Here is a 19,890-nt window from a genome sequence, read left to right as displayed (position 1 = left end):
GATCACGGAAAACGAGAATATCTCAAGTTGGAAGGGACCTGTACAGACCATCCAGTCCAACTCCCTGCTCCTCACGGGACTACCTAAACTGGCCACATATTACTTGCCATGACTATCTGAAATCAGGCACTCTCACCTTTATTTATATCAGCCTGGGTAAAACTTTTGACAGGTCCTTCGACAGAGATCTGGACTGGATTATCAATTTTGGTCAACTGCAGATGGCCCACACTGGGATCCCTCTTCATGACAAATCTAATCGCTGCGTCTTCTGAATAAAAAGCTGCTGCTTTCAAGTGCTGATCTGTGAGGTATGCTGCAGAGCCTGGACCAGAGAAAGAAAGTCCACAAACAGCTTCAGCCAATCCAGCTAAGCGACTGGTTTAGACTGGACCACATAGCAATACCAAGCAATACCATTCTCCTCCCTCTCCCCGTACCAACTGGGAGCTGCAGGCCCCTGTTGACAGCTAATGTGGGTGGCTGCTTCTTCGGTAGCTCCGTGAAGAACTCCAGCCTCCCCATCTGCGTGTAGAGACCATCCGTGATGGAGAAGCCAAACTCGTCTGTTTGTGCTGCTGCGCCACTCTGAGTATAAACGATCAGCTCATCCAAAATGTCCTGGTAGGTGAAGGATGAGCCCACGGACAGCACATATCCACGCTCCGGGGGCTCTGCAGCACTCTGCCTCCTGCAGAGGTGACCTGACAAACAACAGATGGATGAATATTATGGGGAGAAGACAGCCTGCTGGGGACTCTTTGCGTGCCAGGTCTCAGTGGGATACACAGAGGTGGACATAGCCTTACCAGAAAAACTGAAGGAAGTTATCTGCTTATTGCCAAAACTGGTAAGAATTTGGTGACATACGTGACACCTGAAAAAGGGTGCACAGCCCTCACTAGTTTAACGTGACACTAGCCTTCACTTGACTCCCTGCCTTGCTTTACCGCTGCAGACAGATGCTAGTTGCTCAGCTCTTTGGAACTGAACCCTGCAATAGGAAATGGGGTAACACAAAAGGGAACTTCCCAGGGAAATGCATGCAGTCCCCCTTTCCCCTCTCCCACATAAAGCAAGGGACAAGTCTCAAAGAATAGGTCTGTTCTGAAGCACAATCCCTCTGTGGCTGCTGGCCCAAACACAGACTAATGTGCTTTACACAAACGTGCCAGGCTCCTCTCTCACATCAGGGGCTAATACACACACACACAGATATAAAGAGACACAGACACACAAAATCATTCTCTCTCTCACCCCTCAGCTTGTCAGGACGTACCATGTTCAGGACTTTTGGTAACCACGATGACAAGCTCACTGTTCTGGGTGTCTAAGTCCCGCAGGTTGAGGGAGGCGTTGGTAACAACCACACCTGAGCCCTCACGCACTCTGACAGGCTCCAGCACCATCTTCGGGGGCTCATCATTCTGCCGCTGCACAGGTCCCAAAGGCACACAGTCAAAAAAGGGAAACGACCAAGGGGAAAAGATCGCTGCCCACCTGAATGAAATACAAGCTACCCAATGACAGTACTGGTCCTGATATCCGTTAATAGGCTACACCAGTCTCTCCAAATCTATCCAGCATCATGGCTGCCTCTAAGAAGGGGGAGACACCACAGAAACAAGCCCTGGGGAAGAGGCTGCAATGGACAACTGTTCTCTGGCATCACAGGCGAATGATTTATGTGCCTGTACTAGGGGAAGCAAACAGATCGGAGGAAGGAAACTCCCTTTAATCCCCTTCCCACATATTACAAAGGGGTGAGCAAAGCTTGCACTGTAAAAGTGATGTGTCTGTGTGAAAGGAGAGGGCTCTGGCAGCTGGTGAGCACAGGCGTACCTGAATCGTGATGTTCATGCTCTGCACCTCAGACTGGCTGAAGCCATCGCTCACGTAAAAGCTGAAAACATCACTTGTTGGCTCGATGCTTTCATGGACGCTCTGGAAGTAGTAAATGCTGTTCTCTAGTACATCCTGAAGGGAAAAGGATGCGTCTGCGGTCACAGCAGACTCACTCTGCGGGCCAAAATTCTCACCTGCAAACCGGAATACCACTAGTGAAAGGACGTTCAGTTCACTGATAAGCTAAAAATAAAAGCAGCAGGATTAGGAGAAGGATGGCACGTTGTGAAGGGTGACGAAGGATGTTCATTCCTACGACGTGGCTTTCACACATCTTGCGACCTTTGTAGAAAGCAACATCTGCTGCATTAGTGCTGCATTAGAGTAGGAATTAAGGAAGCTGCAGTTTTATGTGTAGTACAAGCAATTACTTAGGCTTTCTTCAGAGATGAGACGATAGCTAATGTGCCATCTGGCCTCAACACAATCTCTACACCAAGCGCTGCCTTGCAAAACTAAGCCTCACAGTCAAGAAAATCACCCAGTTGTCATCTGTTCAAGGAGAGGCTCACCATTACCAAAAGGGCACGAACTGGAGCTCATTCATAGGACACAATGAGGAGGGATGACGTGTAACAGTTAGCAACCTGTGCTCTCCAGAAGAAAGGCAAACACTCTTGTGACAAGACACTACACTGGCCAACCCACGGTGACATTTTACAAAGGCAAGTTGTGATTTAAGTAAAATGGTACATGCCGCTCCTGTTAGGACCACACACAGGATTAAGCAGACAAGTCTCCTGGATGAACATCTTTGGACAATACGGTATAAATCCTACCGTTTCTTTATAATACCATGAGATACAAGAACAGTATCAGCCATGCTGTGCCACAGCTCTCACAGCCTTAAAGCTTGCTGGGACATTTAGCGGAGTTTAGCAAAGTTTGTTCTGCTTAACAAGGACGGCCAAAATAAAGCATGATGAAAATACAACACACGGGCTTGAATAAGCTCTTAACCCCCAGTCTCACAACACAGACCAGTCTCCAGCAAACAAGAATTAGGAGGAAATGCTCGCCAGAGACAGCTTATCTCGTAACGCTAACCTTACGAGCTCTTTGTGATCAACTGATGCCAACCACCACCGCACTGAGGAACTGCAGTGAGGCAGATTAGAATGTGCACCAGCATGGCAATTCCTATGTCCCCTTTCATCAGCCAGGAGGAAGAAGAGACAGCCAAGCAGTTTACCTGTCCTAGTGTTTTCAATGTAGCCATACATAGGTAGAGTGATAACGGTGACCCTCAGGTCTTCCTTGGCTGCAGTATCATAATCAGTAGCTAAGTGGTGATGAGCCAGCAGCGGGACCTTGCCCCCCTCATCCACCTGGAAAGCAAAAGCCTATGACAAAACTACTGCCAATGCACACAAGGCACAGCAACCCACGAATTGTTGCTGAACAAGCCTGCCTCTGCGGAAGTGGCTTGCCAGGTCTCTGAAGTCCTGTCCCATCCTCCCCTAGATCTGTTAAGCATGAAAGCAGCTGGGAGGTGAGGTGGGATGGGAAGAACAAAGCCTGCCTGGCCCCCAAGAGGAGCCTGTGAGTGCTTTATCAGGGCAAGAAAAGAGCTGGCAGAGTCACGCTGACCTCTTGGAAGGCAAGATCTGCATTTCTTGTTGAGGAGAGCCTTTTGAAGGCAAGGGAGGGGGAATGCAAAGCTGGAAAGGAGGGAGGTGATTTCAAAAGGCTTTGATAAGGAGTCTGAAATGCTGTGTATCAGTGCAAAGCACCACATGTTTTCAGACTTGTCTTCTGCTCATCTTTTACACACAAGCAGGTGAAATAAGACACAAAATATTAAACAGGGATAAGTCAGACTTATTCCACTGATATCAACATGAAACCCTAGGGAGAACCCAGCTCCTGACTAGGACAAATGTAAACAGATGAGGTTCAGGGATGCAGCCGTACTGTCAGCCTCCTCTGGCCTCCAAGTGATTCGGTAACCCTTTGCACTCACAGGACTGCATGTGCAACACCATGTTTCTTCAGTGATTTCCCACCAGTCCAGGAAAACTGTTCAATTCCTCACATCTAAGATATTCTTGCCCTAGTATCCTGGGTAGCCACTTACAGTGATATGGTCAGCAAAAGCAATGAGTGACGGCACTGCCTGGGCAGACGTGATAGTGATGGTGAACATCTGTCTGTCAAGCCGGTTGTTATCAGCATCAAAAACAGCAAAGTGGAAGATGTCCGTAACCGGCTGATTGCTGGTCTCAAACATGGTGGAGTAGCTGTGAAAGCCAGAACACAACGTGAGTCTCACTCACAGTCAGGCAAATCTTGCATTTAGAGGTGAATGCACACCTTTTGAAAGAGAGGTGGTATTTCAGCTCCCCACTTTGCTACACGCTCATTCCCTGAGTTCTTTTAAATCACTGTTTCAGGTGTTGCCTACCCGAAGTATCACCACGACATTGCGGACGCAGAAAAAATCTGAAGCTACACCAACTATTCAGACATGCATAAACTCCTAATTCCGCACACAGAATCATTCATAATCTCATAGGATACAAGAGCCAAAAAAGGAAAAAAATATCTTTGAGACATTGTACTAACATAATATAGCCCAGAGATCCCCGTGGAAAGCCCACTGAGCTTTTCACTGGCATGGCTTGAAGGAGAATAGCTCTCTGATACCTGATCCTCTGTCTGTTGATGTCTTCCATGGTGAAATTATAAACCTTGGAAAGCTCTTCGTCGTGAGAACCCGACGTCCGTAAGAGGGTGCCATATACAGGCAGGGATATTAACTGGATTCTTATCTCTGAGTCAGGAGAATTGTTGTCCTAAACAAGAAGAAACAAACCAAAGCAAAACAAGACAAGATTAGGTTTTGTATCCCTCCACTAAAAATGGAAGGAAGAATAAAGTGTGTTATAGAGAAATATATCAAGCTAAGTTGGTCAGACCCACAGCCGACGAATATTAAATGAAGCTCTATTGATGAGAAGAGAGTCCATCGGGTTGACATTTTCAGAACCTAACAAAAAAATGTATTTTCATTTTCTCTCAGCTCAGAGAGGTTTTCTTTGTGTCCTTGTATCACATCAGCACAATCTCCCACACATATACCAGATATTTTTGTTTTCAAATTACTTCACACTCCTAGTGGACTCGGTGATTGATGTAATACGCTATTCCTGACTCCAGATAAAGCGAGCCAAAATTTACCTGATAGCTGGCACAGGGATTAACTGTTGCCCACCAGTGCTTCAGAAAGAGACACAGAGCTAAGTCTGAACTTCTAGCAAAACAAAAGTTGATGCGGAGCTGTGCTGAAAAAGCCAGATTCACATTAAACTAAAAGCCAATTTTGGCCCTTTTTAACTACATTATGCACAGCCACCTCTGTGATATCACAAGTCAGATGTCATCTTTCTTCTAAATGTTTTTGTTTGTTGCTTGAAAGGTAAGACCCAGAGCAGAAATCACTGTATCCTCAGCATATGGCTCAGGAATTAAATCCTTTTTTCCCTAACCGTTCTCTTACTCAGAGTAAACCTGAACAGCTCCCTTATCAGCCTTCCTCCTTAAGAGGAGATCAGGACGGACCCCAGACTTTTATCCAGACTGATCCCTTGGAAAAAACATTCATCTGCCTTCTTATCCTACCTCACCCCCTGCAGTTCCCTAATCATCTCTGACAGCGACTACCTTAGGTCTCTCCGCCCTCACACGTGCACTGCAATCTCTCCTCCCTCGTCCCTAAGGGGAGCTTATCTGGATACCTGAAACCCACTGCTAGCGCGTTTACTGCTAAATCATCTGCAAGGATTAAAACACCTTTCTTCTGAATTTCACCGGCAGGGTAACTCTCGTACGACACACAACCCCTGGGACCAACCCCAGGCTAGCAAGGAGTGCAGCATTTTGGGTTGCTTAAACCTGTGCCCTTGTTTATGTCCGGAAAAAGAACCAGGAAATTTTGGAAGCGGGGCGAGTGGGCTGAAATTTTCAAGGGATTATCACTTAGCAAATCCATGTGCTTTATTAGCAAGTTTGTTTGGTACAAAAATCTGGGATTAAATCAGTTCTCATGTTTAGCACGGCAGTTCACCCCTGTTTCAGTCAAACAGGGATAGCCTTAAAACCGTGCTGGATGAAAGTCTCTTATTCCCTTTTTGGCAGCAATAGTCAGGACACAGTCAAAACTCGAGCTCTCTACTGACAACAGACGCTCATGGCAGAGAGGTGTGTGTGGCTAAGGGTCTGTGGGGCGATAAGGAAAGGGAGGCTGGCAGCATTCGCTGGGTTTAGAAATAGATGAAAGCTCACAATATAAGCGAGGTGCAATCGAGAGAGAGTCACAGAGCTTTTACTAGCCACTGTGATTGCCAACAAGCAGCCCGGGGCCAGCTGTGGACCGTTGTTATCCAGCAGGGACACTTCCACCCGCAGCACTGTGGTCACGGTGGTGACACCGTCGGTGACAGAGATTTCCATGCTGTCCTCTGCTGCTGCTGAACCGTCATGCACGTACTGCAGAGCATTTCGGGTGACGTCCTCGTAGGTGAAGGTGTCACCTTCCCGAAAAGAAAATGCAGAAGTCAGAAAGACTCTCTTCAGAGCACCAATCCAATGACCTAAGGCCCCAGCTTAGAAAAAGACTAAACTGGCATTTAATACCATCCTTACAGGGATGTGAGTTACGAAGACATTTATTAAGGAGCTACTACATATTCAGGGCAGAGGAAAAGCTGTAACCTTCACAGTTTCACAGACACAGCGACTCTTCACGATTCTCAGGGAGTTCACAGACCCTCCTTTCTTCCCAGCTGCTTTCTAAGCTCATACCTGTCATAGCTAGACAAGGCTTCCCTCTCCATGTCTTCTGCTTGCAATACTCTCCTACAGATAATATTTGTTCATCTGCTGGAAACCACTGCCACCAAAATCAACAGGAAAACTCTACAGGAGCTTTCGACTGCTGGATCACAACAAGTTTACGTGGACTTCAGCAGAAACGTTCACTACGTTGCTTCACTACCTTACTCTAGATATAACTTACCACGTAACACAAAACATCCCTTTTGATTAGCGGCTGGTTATAGTTATCGCAACAGAGTGACTGTCAACTGGCCCACTCATACTCGGTACAGGAAATCACTGATTCAGCCAGGAACTAAACAACAAATGGGAAAACGTCTTTCATGCACTCCCTCCTGTAGTCACACACTTCCAGGCAGAAAATTCACACGCTTTTGGATGCAGCATATCTGCCAGAGGCATCTGTCCCCTCCTGGTCAACTAAACCAGCTAGGTGGACAGGCACGTGCTGACCCCTCTCCTGTGCTGAGGCAGATTTCTGCTCAACTCACCTGCTCTCATGCTCTCCTGCATGCCCGCGCTGTGCTTGAGCACAATGCCATGATGGGGAGGTTTCACCAGCTCAAAGAAAAGACCCTCGGGAGCTGTATCTGTGTCGCTCACAGCTAACTGGATCCCTGTGCCGAGGAAAGAGAGCACGGCTTCAGTATCCTCAGACACTACACTGGAAATATCCCTTAGGTTTTGTGATGTGCTCTTGTGAATAGAGTCAAAAAACTGTAATTCAGCCAGTAGGTGAAAAGGAAAATAATTCTGCGGCTGTCTTAACCCAAGAACTTGCTGGTTTCGTGGAAATAATTAGTCCCCTGATGGTGCTGAGATCAGAGGTTGTATCAGAGAACTTATTGCCAGTGTGGCTCACAGATGACAGCTGTGCAAACCCCCAGCTTATGAGAGATGTGCACATGTTCGTATAGGAGGGGGGTATCTACAAAAACCCCAGAGAACCTCCTTACACAAGCAGAAAGTGGCTTAGCCCAAACAACCCGACGTACCAGATCACACCACTAACCAATAGTTCCGCAACTGCAGAGCAGCCTAAGAGGGGGAAAAGCAGAAGAGCAGCAGATCCCTGATCCTCCTCTCCTCTGTCTTAGCCAATGAACAGACCTGCCATACGTTGGAGGAGTACTGCCATATCCCCAGGCGCTTTTCTGAGGCACCACTGCACAGTTTTCTCAGCGGTTATTGCTATACCTGCACAACCACAGCTCCTTCGCTAAATGGACAGAGGTGAGTGAGACCAAAACTCTGCCCTGCTCCACGCATGTGGTCTCCTGGCAATAAGCACCGTGCCTCAGGCTGAGCTCTGCACCCCAGCCCTTCCACCCTACTCACCGATGGTGGCTTTGCCCCCCTGGCTGACCTCCAGGAATGGAGCCGTGATCTGGAAGACTGGAGGCTGCTGCTCTGCAGAGAGCAAATGAATGACAAACACCATCTCTGGGGTTGTGTGTTCTCCATCAGACACTAGAAAGAGACAAAAACCACGCGTAAGTGTAGGGATGTGTTTTCAGGGACTCACCTGGGAAATTCACCTTTCTGTACAAAATCACCAGCCCACACCACTGACTTCTCTCCCTCCTTGTCAATCTACACCTTCGTCTATGGCCATATACACACACAATTCACACCTGCCAAGAGTGTTTATCTTTGCCTTTAACTCAACTCCTTGCAACACAAACGTAAGTTGTAAAAGTCTGTGTGTGCGTGTGCGCATACTATCTTCCATACGTCTGTCAGGTGTGCCCATAAGTCAGCACATGGACTTCTCCTTGCTGGTGGATCACTTTGCATGCCTGTGCTAGAAAGCATGTGGAAAAGGAAAGATATGTTAAACAAGCAAGCAGCTTATCAACAGCAATTTAAGTGTGGAAATGCTTCCATGCTATATTAACAAAAAAAGAAAAAAAGAGCAGAGTAAAACTCTGATGTCCTTGCTCACGCTGGGGGAAAACAGGAATGAATCAGGCTTTTAGGACAGGTTCCAGGCAACTGGAAAAAGATGTCTCTACTGAGCTGGATCTTAGCTTCTATAAAACTCTGTTGGGACACAGATGAATTAATATTCCCCAGGTATGTGCACTTCCAGAAATTCCTACTGAGTGCCCACAGGTGTGCTTGCAGCAGAGAAAAGGCCAAGGAATAACAGGCAACATGAAGGGCACAAGGATGAAAACTGCTTTGGCCAGGAAAGATCAAATGGTTCACGTACCTGTGAATCGGAAGTTCACCGACTCTGGGAGACCTGATGGGACAAACACAAGCACAGAGTAATTGTGGTCAGGACAGGAAAGCACATACTGATGTGAATTTGAACAACTTTTGGAGAAAGCAAGTGCTGATGTTCAACCAGACTGGAGTCCTTCCTCACCAAGGAAGGCACTCTTTCCTTGCCTTCACTCCAGGTAATGAGAAAGAACATGCTAATTCCTCCTCCAAACTGTGAAACTCCTCTTGATGTCAGTGGAAGGCATGGTGATGCCTAGAACTGCATCTACCACATACTTTCACTTCATCACACAATCCTGCGCATTAATTGGTCAAACGTGCTTGAAGTTTGCCCTGTTTTGCCCCTCTGCCTCCTGCTCCAGACTGCTTCTCCGATGGTAGAAATCTTCTAATATTCTGGCTAAATGGATTTAGTTCATCAGTTCTTGTCTCAATCTCGAGGACTAAACCCCTAGCGCAGCGATGATCTCAAGCATGGGAGGGGCAAGAGTTCCTAATCACAGAGCAGCAGATCAGCAGTTTGCCCAGCACAACATCCAGCACCAGCGTTAGCAACGCTAAATGCTGCAGTGAACACTGCCATGTCCCCATAATTCACTGAATGTTGTTATACCAAACCACAGGGGAAAATCTTGTTGAAGTCGCAAGGAACGGGTGAATTCTTGGTACGCTCCAAGGCAGATTCCTGCTTCCTTTGTACCGCTCAAGCCTCATGCCCTCGCGAGTACAGACATAACCATGAAGTCATTCCAGGACTGGAGGAAGACCAGCAGTCCAGCTACCTCCACCAGCCTTGCATGGCACTACGAAGAACATTCAGTTCCTTACCCGCAAAGGAGAACGCAACGATCTCTCTCAAGTGAGGAGCTGCAGTCGGCGGACGATAAGCAATCTTGCCATGGTTTACATCTGCTTGGGTGAAATACCTGACCGGGGAGAAAGGCCTGCCTCTGTGCTCCACGATACCTACACAGACAGAGAGCTCAGTATTATCAGGAGGAATCCATTTTATTTTTAAAATGAGATACCAAAGGCCACAGCTGCTTTTCCTCTCCCAAATACTTCTCTTTATATATTCAGTAGTTCCTGAATGAGTCAGATGGCTGTAACTGCATCAAGGATGGATTCTTGGGATATGAGAAATTAAACAGATTCCTCACTTAGGCATTTCTTTAAATACCTCTCACTAGAAAGGGGTGAAAAGCAGAAAGCCATGGGGTACAACATTCAATAGATTCCAGATAATATAAGAAAACTGTCTTGAGCTCTGCGGCTTACTCCTAAACAAAAATCGGGTTAAGAAACAAAAGTGTTTGAAAGCTAATGAAGGAGGCTGAACAGATTTACAGACGCCTTCACAGAACGATACTCTGAGGGAAAAATTAGATGTGCTCGGAAGACATGGCAATTCATTCTGCAGTAAGCTGTCACGTTCTGAATAGGTACACTTGCCTTGGCCAGGAAGGAGAGGGACAGTCACGTTGAACAGGATTTTCTCACTGGGAATCTTCGGGTCTACAAAGGAGAGGTGATGAGGCTCAATCACTGTCACACGGTCCTCCAGCACCTCAATAAACACATTAGACCATGAGCATCAAGGGAAGATTCACCCAAAAAATGCATTGAAAGAGAATTTGCTTTGCTATAGTTAAATATAAGAGAGTCTCTTAATTTAAAGGCCTAGTAGTTAGACCTAAAACTGACAAGGATGGATGGGCTGAACCTTTATCAAGTCTCTCAAACTTGTATGGAACAGGGACTATCTGGGAGGAGATTACAGAGGACAGTAAAGCTTGAGAATGAGTAAAAGTTGTTACAGTCTTACGGGCCACCTAAACTCACTTTCAGCTCATCCGTAAATCAGACCAAATTGTTTTGTTAGAAGCTGGGCACTATCATGCTCAACAGAAGAGAGTTCTATACAGGTCCACCTCTGTTAAGTCCTTTCTGGAGGATCAGAAGGGGCTTATAAACCTATGAAAAAGAGACGAACACCTCCTCCTTCATAAAATGATGATCTTATCCCCCCTTTCAGCCTGCCCAGGAATCTGGCAGTCTTTTTAGTGCACTCTGTCCCCTGCAGACGCACAACCTCCACGCTCACAGGTGGAGGAGTTTCTCTTTTGACCTACGGCAACTAAGAGAGATAAAGGAACATCTAATTTGATCAAAAGCTCTCTGGATGAAGACATAATTCACTGTCTACATAGTTTTCCAGTCTGATGTGGCTGGACTGGATTTGCTTGTAAAAGACATCCTGGAAATGACTCAGCCATTTCCATTGGAACAGAGAGGAACCAAAGCTTTCTCTTTGGATTTAAATCTGTCTCAGAATGTTCTGATCCTTCCACTACAAGATTATCATTAGCCAAAGGCGGGCAGCGTGTCACAGGAATCACAGTGCTGCGTAAACAGACTTAAGTGCACAAAGGCAGTTAACTTGCAGGTGTTTGTGAACCTTAATCCTGCGGAATTAACAGCTACAAGAAGTCACTGAATTAAATAGTTCAGCTGGGTATGAAAAGCATCCAGCTCATTTCATAACCACGAACAAAATACTGAGAGAACAAGCTATAATAAGGATACAGGCAATTAATTTGCTTTGGAACATGAAATGATCAGGGTCAGGAACAAATTTCAGATTTCCACTGGCCGCATCAAGCGCAGCCCACTGGATCGTGCTGGTTACACATCTGTAAGGCCACCCTTTCAAACCTGTGTCCCATTTTGCTGGCTTTGGGTCACAGACTGGCCATTGGCCTGAACACCGGCAAGGCGAGGTTTCCTGCAACAGGTCAGGACACCACAAATGCCACCCAACCCCCAAGCTCATCTCTCTCCAGTGTTTTTCACCCAAACACATCAGAGGAGAAACCACAGTCTATGAATGACTGTTGTGAAGCAGTAAATAAAACCTTGTCAGTCCTTCTTAGGTGTGAAAGTGTCACATATCTAACTGGAATCAAAAGCACAAAGTTTATTTGTGTTATCAGCACTGCTATATACGGCTCTGTATAAAAAGGGCAGTCTTTTACAGTGGTGTCCCATTCATACAGCCACTTTGGGGGAAGGGGGAGGAGGAAGGGGAGGGAGGAGCACCTCTTCATACGCTTACAAAACTGTCTCTCTCCTTCACAAACCCAACCTCCGTTTGCATTCAGCAAATTAACCACCAAAGAGCCCCCAAACTTTCTCTGACCTTTCTCAGTAGGACACTCAAAGACAAGGCTAGAGGTATGGGAAGACTTAGCATTTTGTGCCTGCACTTCAACTGAGAAGCCAGTCTAATTCTGAAGGAGTTTGAAGACGGAGGAACAGAACTCAATCACATTGATGCAAGGAAGTGCGATTTTATGATGAAAAGATTTAAGGTTATGGTTGCTTCATAGTTGCCTCCAAGGCCTATTTGTCTCTCCCAGAGGTAGGACTCGCAGGTTGCGAGGCGCCCCTCGGTAAAACGTGTTTTATGGCACTATTGAATTTTGTGGTGTGTAATTAGCTATAAAATGCAGCACTGCACGGCTCAGCCAGGCATCTCTCTCATCAATTTTGTCAATAATGACAACAACAAAAAGTCAAGAGCAGAAAGACACATCGCTGGCTATTGCTCCAAGTAGCAATCTGAGCATGCTTTATTATTGCCCATGAAAGGTCACCACTATTTTAAACCCTGACAAGGCTGTTTTGTCATGGACTTTTCACTAATCCCTCTCCCACTGCCTCGTTTCTGGTCCCACGCCTGGCAGGCTGTGCTGGCTTAGAAATCCTTTGCCTGCCCTTACGAGGCTCCTCCTGGGAACCCGTTGCCCCTGGGAGGTCTGCCACGTCTGCTTTCCTGCACTGCACAGGCCTCTCAGCGCACTTTTGTCTGTCAGGGAGTGCCCAAGGGCACAGGATTTCTGTTTGATAAAGCTGAGCGTGTTGCTGGAACCTCACACACTCTAAATAAATCATCAGGGATGAATAACGCCGAAGATGATGGCACGCTACATTCAAATTTGTAGAGCCAGCTCTCCCTCTCCCTGCAGGCAGCTCCTGCCTGAAGGGCTGGCCTCATCTCTGCTTTCTCATCACAGCCTGCGCTGCCTCACTCAGTTCAGGGCTGCTGCTCAGTGGATGATGATCCTGGTCCCCCTCTGGAAGTCCAACAAAGCTATGAGGCCAAGGTGATGTCTAAATCCAGCTCCCTGTGTCTAGGGCCCTGGCTCTCGGTGTGTCCCAACGGGTGGCCTGGGTGCCGAGCCCTGAAGCTCCCCTCCAGCTCATGCACTCAGGATCCCTCCGTAGAGGATCAGAGAACAGGAGATGTAGGAGAAGTAGAGGGGAAAGCTGGACTTCACCTACATATGTGATGGGGACACACGGAGAAGGCAAACACCGAAGTCGGAGAGCTCACAAAACCAGCTTTAAACTCAGAGGTGATCTTTTCAGTTAAGAGAGTCAGGGAAATAACTACATTTCTCTGGCCATTCCCAGAGTTGATGCCGCAAGAAAAGGTAATTCACTTCCACAGATGCAGATATAATGGGCTTGTCTGAATGTTTTCCACATACTTTATGGTCTGTGTTCCTGATGCCAGAATGATGGATGAAAACTTTCTAATGTGGGCGGGCTACAGTTCTGATGAAGTTTACAGTGGAATTACTGGCAAGATATATTCATTACAGTCTCTCTAACCCACAGTTTTTCACTCTTACCATTCCTAATGGCTTCTCAGGAAAGGCTAAGAATTCTACAAAAAGATGGTAGGCATATTTTTCTTCTCTCTCCCCCTCTCCTTTCCAGTCTATACATTCATCACTTTTAATACTGTCTTTTTCAACATTTTATGGGTATTTTCTCCCCCCCCTTCTCCCCTCAATGTCAGCTCTAGCTAGCAGTCTGGGGCATATACCCTGTTCCATAGATTTAGTTCAATCTTAGAATCAAGCACAATAGCACAGACAATAGCAAGTACAGGAATCAACACTCAGTGGTTACTGCTCTATGGGAGGCTCTGATCACTGGGCGCTGCTGCAAGGAGAGCAGGAATACAGTAACCATCAGTCGGAAGGGGCGGTTCACACTTACAGCCATGTGCAAAGACGAGCCGAGGGACAGCTGAGGTGCTCTGGGCGCCTGTGGGAGGACAGCAATGTTGAACACGTGGCTTTCCAAGCTGCTTTGTGGACTGGCTGAGCTGGACACCTGGGAAGGAAAGATGTCATGAATGGATACCTGACAGAGGACACCACTGCATTTCCAGAGCACCTTCCCTCTCCTCTCCTCCTGGTCCGGGAAGGCAAAGGTACACCCTTCCAGCAGATACCAACCCAAAGCATACCTGAATGGTAGTTGATGGGAACTAAGGCCTTTAAATAGCAACCAGTTTCCCCATTATTGCCTGTACAATCTAGAAACGGTTTACCTCTTTATTAACATTTAGAAAGACAGCTGTTTGTCAGTTCCCCACCTGCTCTTCATTCCTGCTTCCCCTGGTCACTGCCATAGTTTTGCTGAATTTTACTCCAACTGTCTGTTCAGCTTAGTGGAACTTTTCATCACAGGAACAGAAAAAACAATGGACTTCTAAACCTTCCTCCCACCCTCAAAATGATGATCAGTTGTGCTGACAAAGGGAAAAATAACTGGTCTTTTAATAATGGCACTGTCTTGGCAGTGACTCCCAGTGATCCCAACATCTTCCAAGACAGGCTTTGCTCATGTTTCACAGGAACCCATAAAAGTTTTCTATACGCCACTATAACATCAAAGTTAAGTCAACGGTATCTAACTTATAATGGCAAACCTGCAGCAATGACATATAAAGGAAATAATATTATATTTGTAAAAAAAAATCAAAGGACCAAAACCATCCCCTAGACGTAAGCCTGCAAATGTTCACAGCAATCCTGAGATAAGGCAAGAGCCTGAAGAAATACAGCCCGCTTCTTTGTTAGGCTCAGTTAACGGCTTTATCTTTCAGTAGGGATGGAGGTCTGCTCTTGAATTCAACAGAGCACTTTGTGAGCAAGAATGGTCTTCAGCACAAGCTTAATTTCAAGAAAATGCATAAAAATACATGCTCCGCTGAAACGGATGAAATTATTTTAGCCATTTGCTGGATCTGTTCTGAGTTGCTGTCACCTGAATGGTAGTTGCCAAAATACCAACGTAAACAACGTGTTGGCCCCTTCTGAGATGCCCCAGTCCACAGTTCAAGACGCGGACAGAGGTATTATGGCCTCCTGATGTGACCCAGGCAATCGCAGCATCCTTTCGCAGTAGGGCTCTCCGTACAGTTATTGCTACCGCTCCAAGATACTAAACCAAAACATTTAACTCATGCGAAATGCATACTCTATAAGAGGAACGCAGCAATTAAGCTAAAGATTAGCTTGTTCAACACTGACACTCACAAATTCCTCATTATCACTTATGTTAATTACTTTAGAAATTACCTTAATTGCCTCTCCGGTGCTACGGTAATAGCTTCTGACTCGTAAACCAGATGTAAAAAATACTGCACGTGAGTGTTCACTTAGGCTTAGCATTATGGGAGGCTGTTAAGCCTTCCAAGCAAACAGCAAGGACCTGTCTGAGGAATTTTATGGATGTTAAACCTGTGGGGATGTGGGATTTATTTTATATGTCTTTTTTATTTTTATATTTATATTTTTATTAATTTTTAATTAATTAAAATTAATTAAAATTAAATTAAATTAATTAAATTAATTAAAACTAAATACATTTAATTAATTTAATTAATTAAAAATTAATTTTATATTTATATCTCTTGGGGAGTATTTGTACCTTTTTGCCTGTTTGCACGGAGAGGTACTCTATGGCAAAAATAAAACCATTAGCGCAGGGTCTGCAGAAAGTAGGAGAGTCGCTTAGTTTTGGGGCTTGCAAAACAAACTATCTAAAAAAAGGTCCTCGGAACACGTTGCACTTGGAGTACGTATTACAGGTTTTACGAGAGGGCAATGTACCTGCCATGTAGCACCAAGGGGTCAAACCTCCTGTCTGAACTGCAAATGGGGCACCAAAACTGCCAGGATATGAGCTGCAGTAACACACCGTGCACGGGGAAGTCCTCTCACAGAGGTCTGGATCGCAGGGATGGCTTAGGAGGTGTGGGCCAGAGGACCTCTGTATGGGTCTCCTCACGCAGTTTCGGCAGCCGGCGGGAAGATCTCTAGGACAGCCAAACGTGTGGCTGTCTGGACCTACCTCCTCACCTTCCCCTTGTCCCCTGGGACCAGCCTCATCTCAAAGAAAGGTGGGGGAAAGGAGGCAGCAGGTTGCAAGAAGGGTGTGAATTATCCTCTCTGTTACCTCTTCTAAGGATTGCCAGGGAAAAAAACATTTCCTGTTCCTATTTCTTCCCCAAAAGCAACCCCAAGCGCATCAGTTGGGTGTCCCCAGAGGACAATCCTACCCCCACAGGCAAAAGGCCAGTGGAGAAGGGATCACTGTCACAGCAAGAATCAGCCTCTGGACAGACTGCATCATGCTGATGTTACAAGCCTGCTAGTTTCATCCTGTGGAAGTTATAAGTGCGGATCTGGTTGCCCGCTCACTTGGCGACTCTTGATCTCTAGAAGTTTTCCTGCTTAGACAAGCTAGCAGGTACTAGGACAACGTCATTGCATTTCCACAAAACCCTTTCCTCCATGAGATGGAATTGTTCTACAAAAAATCAGGCCAGCTATTAGTTTAATTGCTTAAATGTTAGATGCTGCTTGAAGGACAATTTTTCTCCGGATTTGCAATATGGCCTGTGATTTGACATCCAGAAGGTTAATGCCACTGCACGCGGCAAAACATTGTGGGCGGCTGGCTGGCTGGCTCCACTGCCACAGATTAAAACCTGGGGATCCGCATGCAGCAAAAGCTCTCTTGTGCATCAGTAAGAGTCTGCCAGGAATACAATGATGGGCTGCATCCGCCTTGACACATAAGTACGTGCATATTTATCTATAGGCAAGCAACACGCACCTTTAAACGTGTAAGTCTGTATGTAAATACAAATACATATTTACACACATATTCGTGTGCGCACGCGTGTATTCATGTATGTGTATCTATTAAAACTTTGGGTCACAAGATACAGGGAATGGCAGACTGAGTAATCTCGGAGAAAAACACCAGCAGAACTGCTGTGTGACCCCACTGTGCATATGACAAGGAGTACCTGGAATTGGAAGGAGTCACTCTCTACTTCAGATCCAGAGTGCCTGTACCACACAATGCCTTTGTTGATGTCCTGCTGGGTAAAGGAGGTTGTAGGTGAGGCTGTTCTTCCATCAGGCAAAAGCTGCCACGAGTCTGCTGGGCCATCTGCTGGCATTGGGACCAGAAGCACCACTTCGCCTGGGAAAAGCAAAAAGGAACGGCCAGGACAAAACTTGTGAGAAAACAAGAAGGAATAGATGCCTTTCCACTAACTAATGAGGATCCAAGACAAATGTCCACCCAATCTTAGGTTTTTCCCGTCTAGTGTGACTAACAGAAATAGCCATAGAGCTCCTAAAACCCACTAACAGACCTTGCGACATCCCACTGACATTGGGAAATTTTATCTCCTGTTTTGGCAAAGGGCAGATCAAGTAACTCATGCGAGTACACAGAAGAAATACTCGGTCAAGCAAAGAACAGGATCTGCGACTTTAAACTCCCAAAATGTCATTTCTGCCCACTGACTAGCCCATTTCAACCTTGAAATGTGCCCGTTTGATAAACTGAGCAGAAAAACAGATGCAAAGGACATGCCTCTCTTTCTGGAGCTCCTGTGAAGGGACAGAGAGAAGCAAGACACAATCAGGATTAAAAAGGATTGCAGCAGACTATCCATCTTCCCCTCAAGGGTACAACTTAAGTATCAGAATACAGCATACTAATTTTTTCAAGGTCAGCTCTTTTCTAGCTCTTTTGGGTACTTATTATGCCAAAAAGTATACTCGGCCGAATTCTCTGAAAAGAAATCTTCAACTGAAAACCAGCTCTTGAACAGATAGGGTAAAAGAGCTCTTTAACATAGCCTCTGTAGCATAGGCTGTATAGAAGTCTGTACGCCCTGGTTTGTGGCTCTTACTCCAAAGAGTATGTAGCTTCTCTATCTCTAACATCCAGCTTGTTTCTGATTTTTTGTGTTAGAAACAGATTCTCAGCTGGACTGCAACATCACTGGCTTCACTGCAGATACGACAGAGAGCAGGATGGGGACACGTCCCACTGGTTATCGCCTTTCCTCGCAGACACCTGCAAGGGTGGGATTTTGATGTCACTGCTAATGTTCAACAGACTTCAATCCAAAACCATCGTTCTAATAAAATTACTCAAAGAGCCAAGCGCGACCCACCAAGAGAAGGGTATCAAAACCTTGGTTTTCACTGATGTGAACATTTTTCCTAACCACACAGATAAACGAAATTAAAACCTGACAAAGAGCTATAGTATCAAAATAAATGGCCTATTTTTCTATTTTACAGTGCAATTTACTTGTTTTGGAGTTTACATATAATCTGTGGAAAAAAAATCATACCTTTCCCCTGTCTTTACTGTTCTTGACTGTGTATAATTTAGCTGCTCTTTAAATAACTTGTTAGTTGTATGCTGTGCTTTTCTACTAGTCTTTGAAAGTATCCCTCGTGGCTACCAATTCAGAAGCCACATATATTATAAATCACTTCAACTCTCCTTACAGCATTAATCACTCTGTTATGCAAAATACATATCATAAGCTCTCCCAGTTCATTTCCCAAAACCACCCTCAAACGGTTGGAGTAATAAAAAAATCGTTCAGCAAGCTGAAATATCACACTTCCATTTTATCATCAAACTCTATGTTAATATTCCCTTATCAGTGCCCTAATTACATTCCCGATCTTATGCTTTCGCTCATGGGAGTTCACCACCTTAATCTTTTGTGTGATTCCTAAAGATGCTAATCACACACCCGAAGGAGTTAGGGCCTGCAAGTTGTTTATCCCTCCCAAAGTCAGAGAGGAAACAATTAGAACATACAGCTGCTTTAAGCAAGACGCATGTCTATGTGTCTTCTTAAAAATCAGAAGGCACAACTCTGTGATGTTTACTTATATAGATTCTGATTACCGTTTCATTTGAAACATTTTGCTTTTTTTAAACAGAAATGCACTTATTGATAGGTCACACACATGAATGTACAACTTGTGCACACTCAGGCAATTTATTGAAATATATGGAGACTACACAGCTGCGATTTCCAGAGCTGTCTAGAGGATTCAGGCACTGCGGTCTCATTCATTTTAAGAAGAGTCGACACTTGCATCGCTTTTCATTGGCTTTGGAAATTTCATCCTCTAAGAATGTATGGAGCAGCTTCGGGTATAACCATACCTACTCATACAGAAGTGAGTATTTTTTCCACATAACAGAGCTGTGTTGAGGCATCCTATGCACTGAGAGGAGAGCCAGGGATGATATTGGCTCTATTCCTAGAGACAAAACAGGAGGCCCAGCATAAAGAGATCCTTAGAAAGATCAACCGCTCTTCAGTGCCCAATTGCACAGAACCAAACCAAACCTTGCAGGAGGGGATCTGGACAGAGATACTTTTTTTCCCTAATTATATCCCTTTTGTTTGATTTCAGAGTCTTCAAATAAAAGGCAAGAAGCCTTCTTGGTCCACACGCTTGTGCTACAGAAATGTAGTTGGAGTTGATGATCCTTGGGGGTCCCTTTCCAACTCAGGACATTCCATGATTCTATGATCCTGAGGTGGTTTTCTTTCCTATCTAAAAATAAAATTCTATCTTTTGTACAGGTATGAATATCTTTTCCATCGCCCAAATACTAAGATAGGCAGATAAGCCTTCCTTGATTAAGGACATGCTTTCTACATTTCTCTGTCTTATTTTTTTCCTCCCTTTCTGTGAAATAGTATTTAGA

At 45.4% G+C, this 19,890-nt stretch overlaps 1 protein-coding gene across 2 annotated transcripts in view; it reads right to left on the bottom strand.

Moving 5' to 3' along the window:
* Nucleotides 1-19,890, bottom strand: part of FRAS1 (Fraser extracellular matrix complex subunit 1) — a 173,675-nt gene that overhangs the window by 28,170 nt on the left and 125,615 nt on the right. For both annotated transcript variants that reach the window (XM_075090041.1, XM_075090042.1), the window contains exons 30-44: nt 17,153-17,331; nt 14,044-14,160; nt 10,426-10,540; nt 9,802-9,939; nt 8,957-8,989; nt 8,080-8,211; nt 7,233-7,358; nt 6,190-6,437; nt 4,552-4,700; nt 3,983-4,145; nt 3,098-3,233; nt 1,843-2,039; nt 1,280-1,433; nt 441-704; nt 137-325 (exon numbers count right to left, since the gene is read on the bottom strand). In XM_075090041.1, the coding sequence (XP_074946142.1) occupies nt 137-325; nt 441-704; nt 1,280-1,433; nt 1,843-2,039; nt 3,098-3,233; nt 3,983-4,145; nt 4,552-4,700; nt 6,190-6,437; nt 7,233-7,358; nt 8,080-8,211; nt 8,957-8,989; nt 9,802-9,939; nt 10,426-10,540; nt 14,044-14,160; nt 17,153-17,331 (2,340 nt within the window). The remainder of the gene's footprint in view (nt 1-136; nt 326-440; nt 705-1,279; nt 1,434-1,842; nt 2,040-3,097; nt 3,234-3,982; nt 4,146-4,551; nt 4,701-6,189; nt 6,438-7,232; nt 7,359-8,079; nt 8,212-8,956; nt 8,990-9,801; nt 9,940-10,425; nt 10,541-14,043; nt 14,161-17,152; nt 17,332-19,890) is intronic.

The sequence above is a fragment of the Phalacrocorax aristotelis genome, chromosome 4 (assembly GCF_949628215.1).
Source record: "Phalacrocorax aristotelis chromosome 4, bGulAri2.1, whole genome shotgun sequence".
NCBI classification, from domain to species: Eukaryota; Metazoa; Chordata; class Aves; order Suliformes; family Phalacrocoracidae; genus Phalacrocorax; species Phalacrocorax aristotelis.
This window is presented reverse-complemented; position numbering and strand designations above follow the sequence as displayed.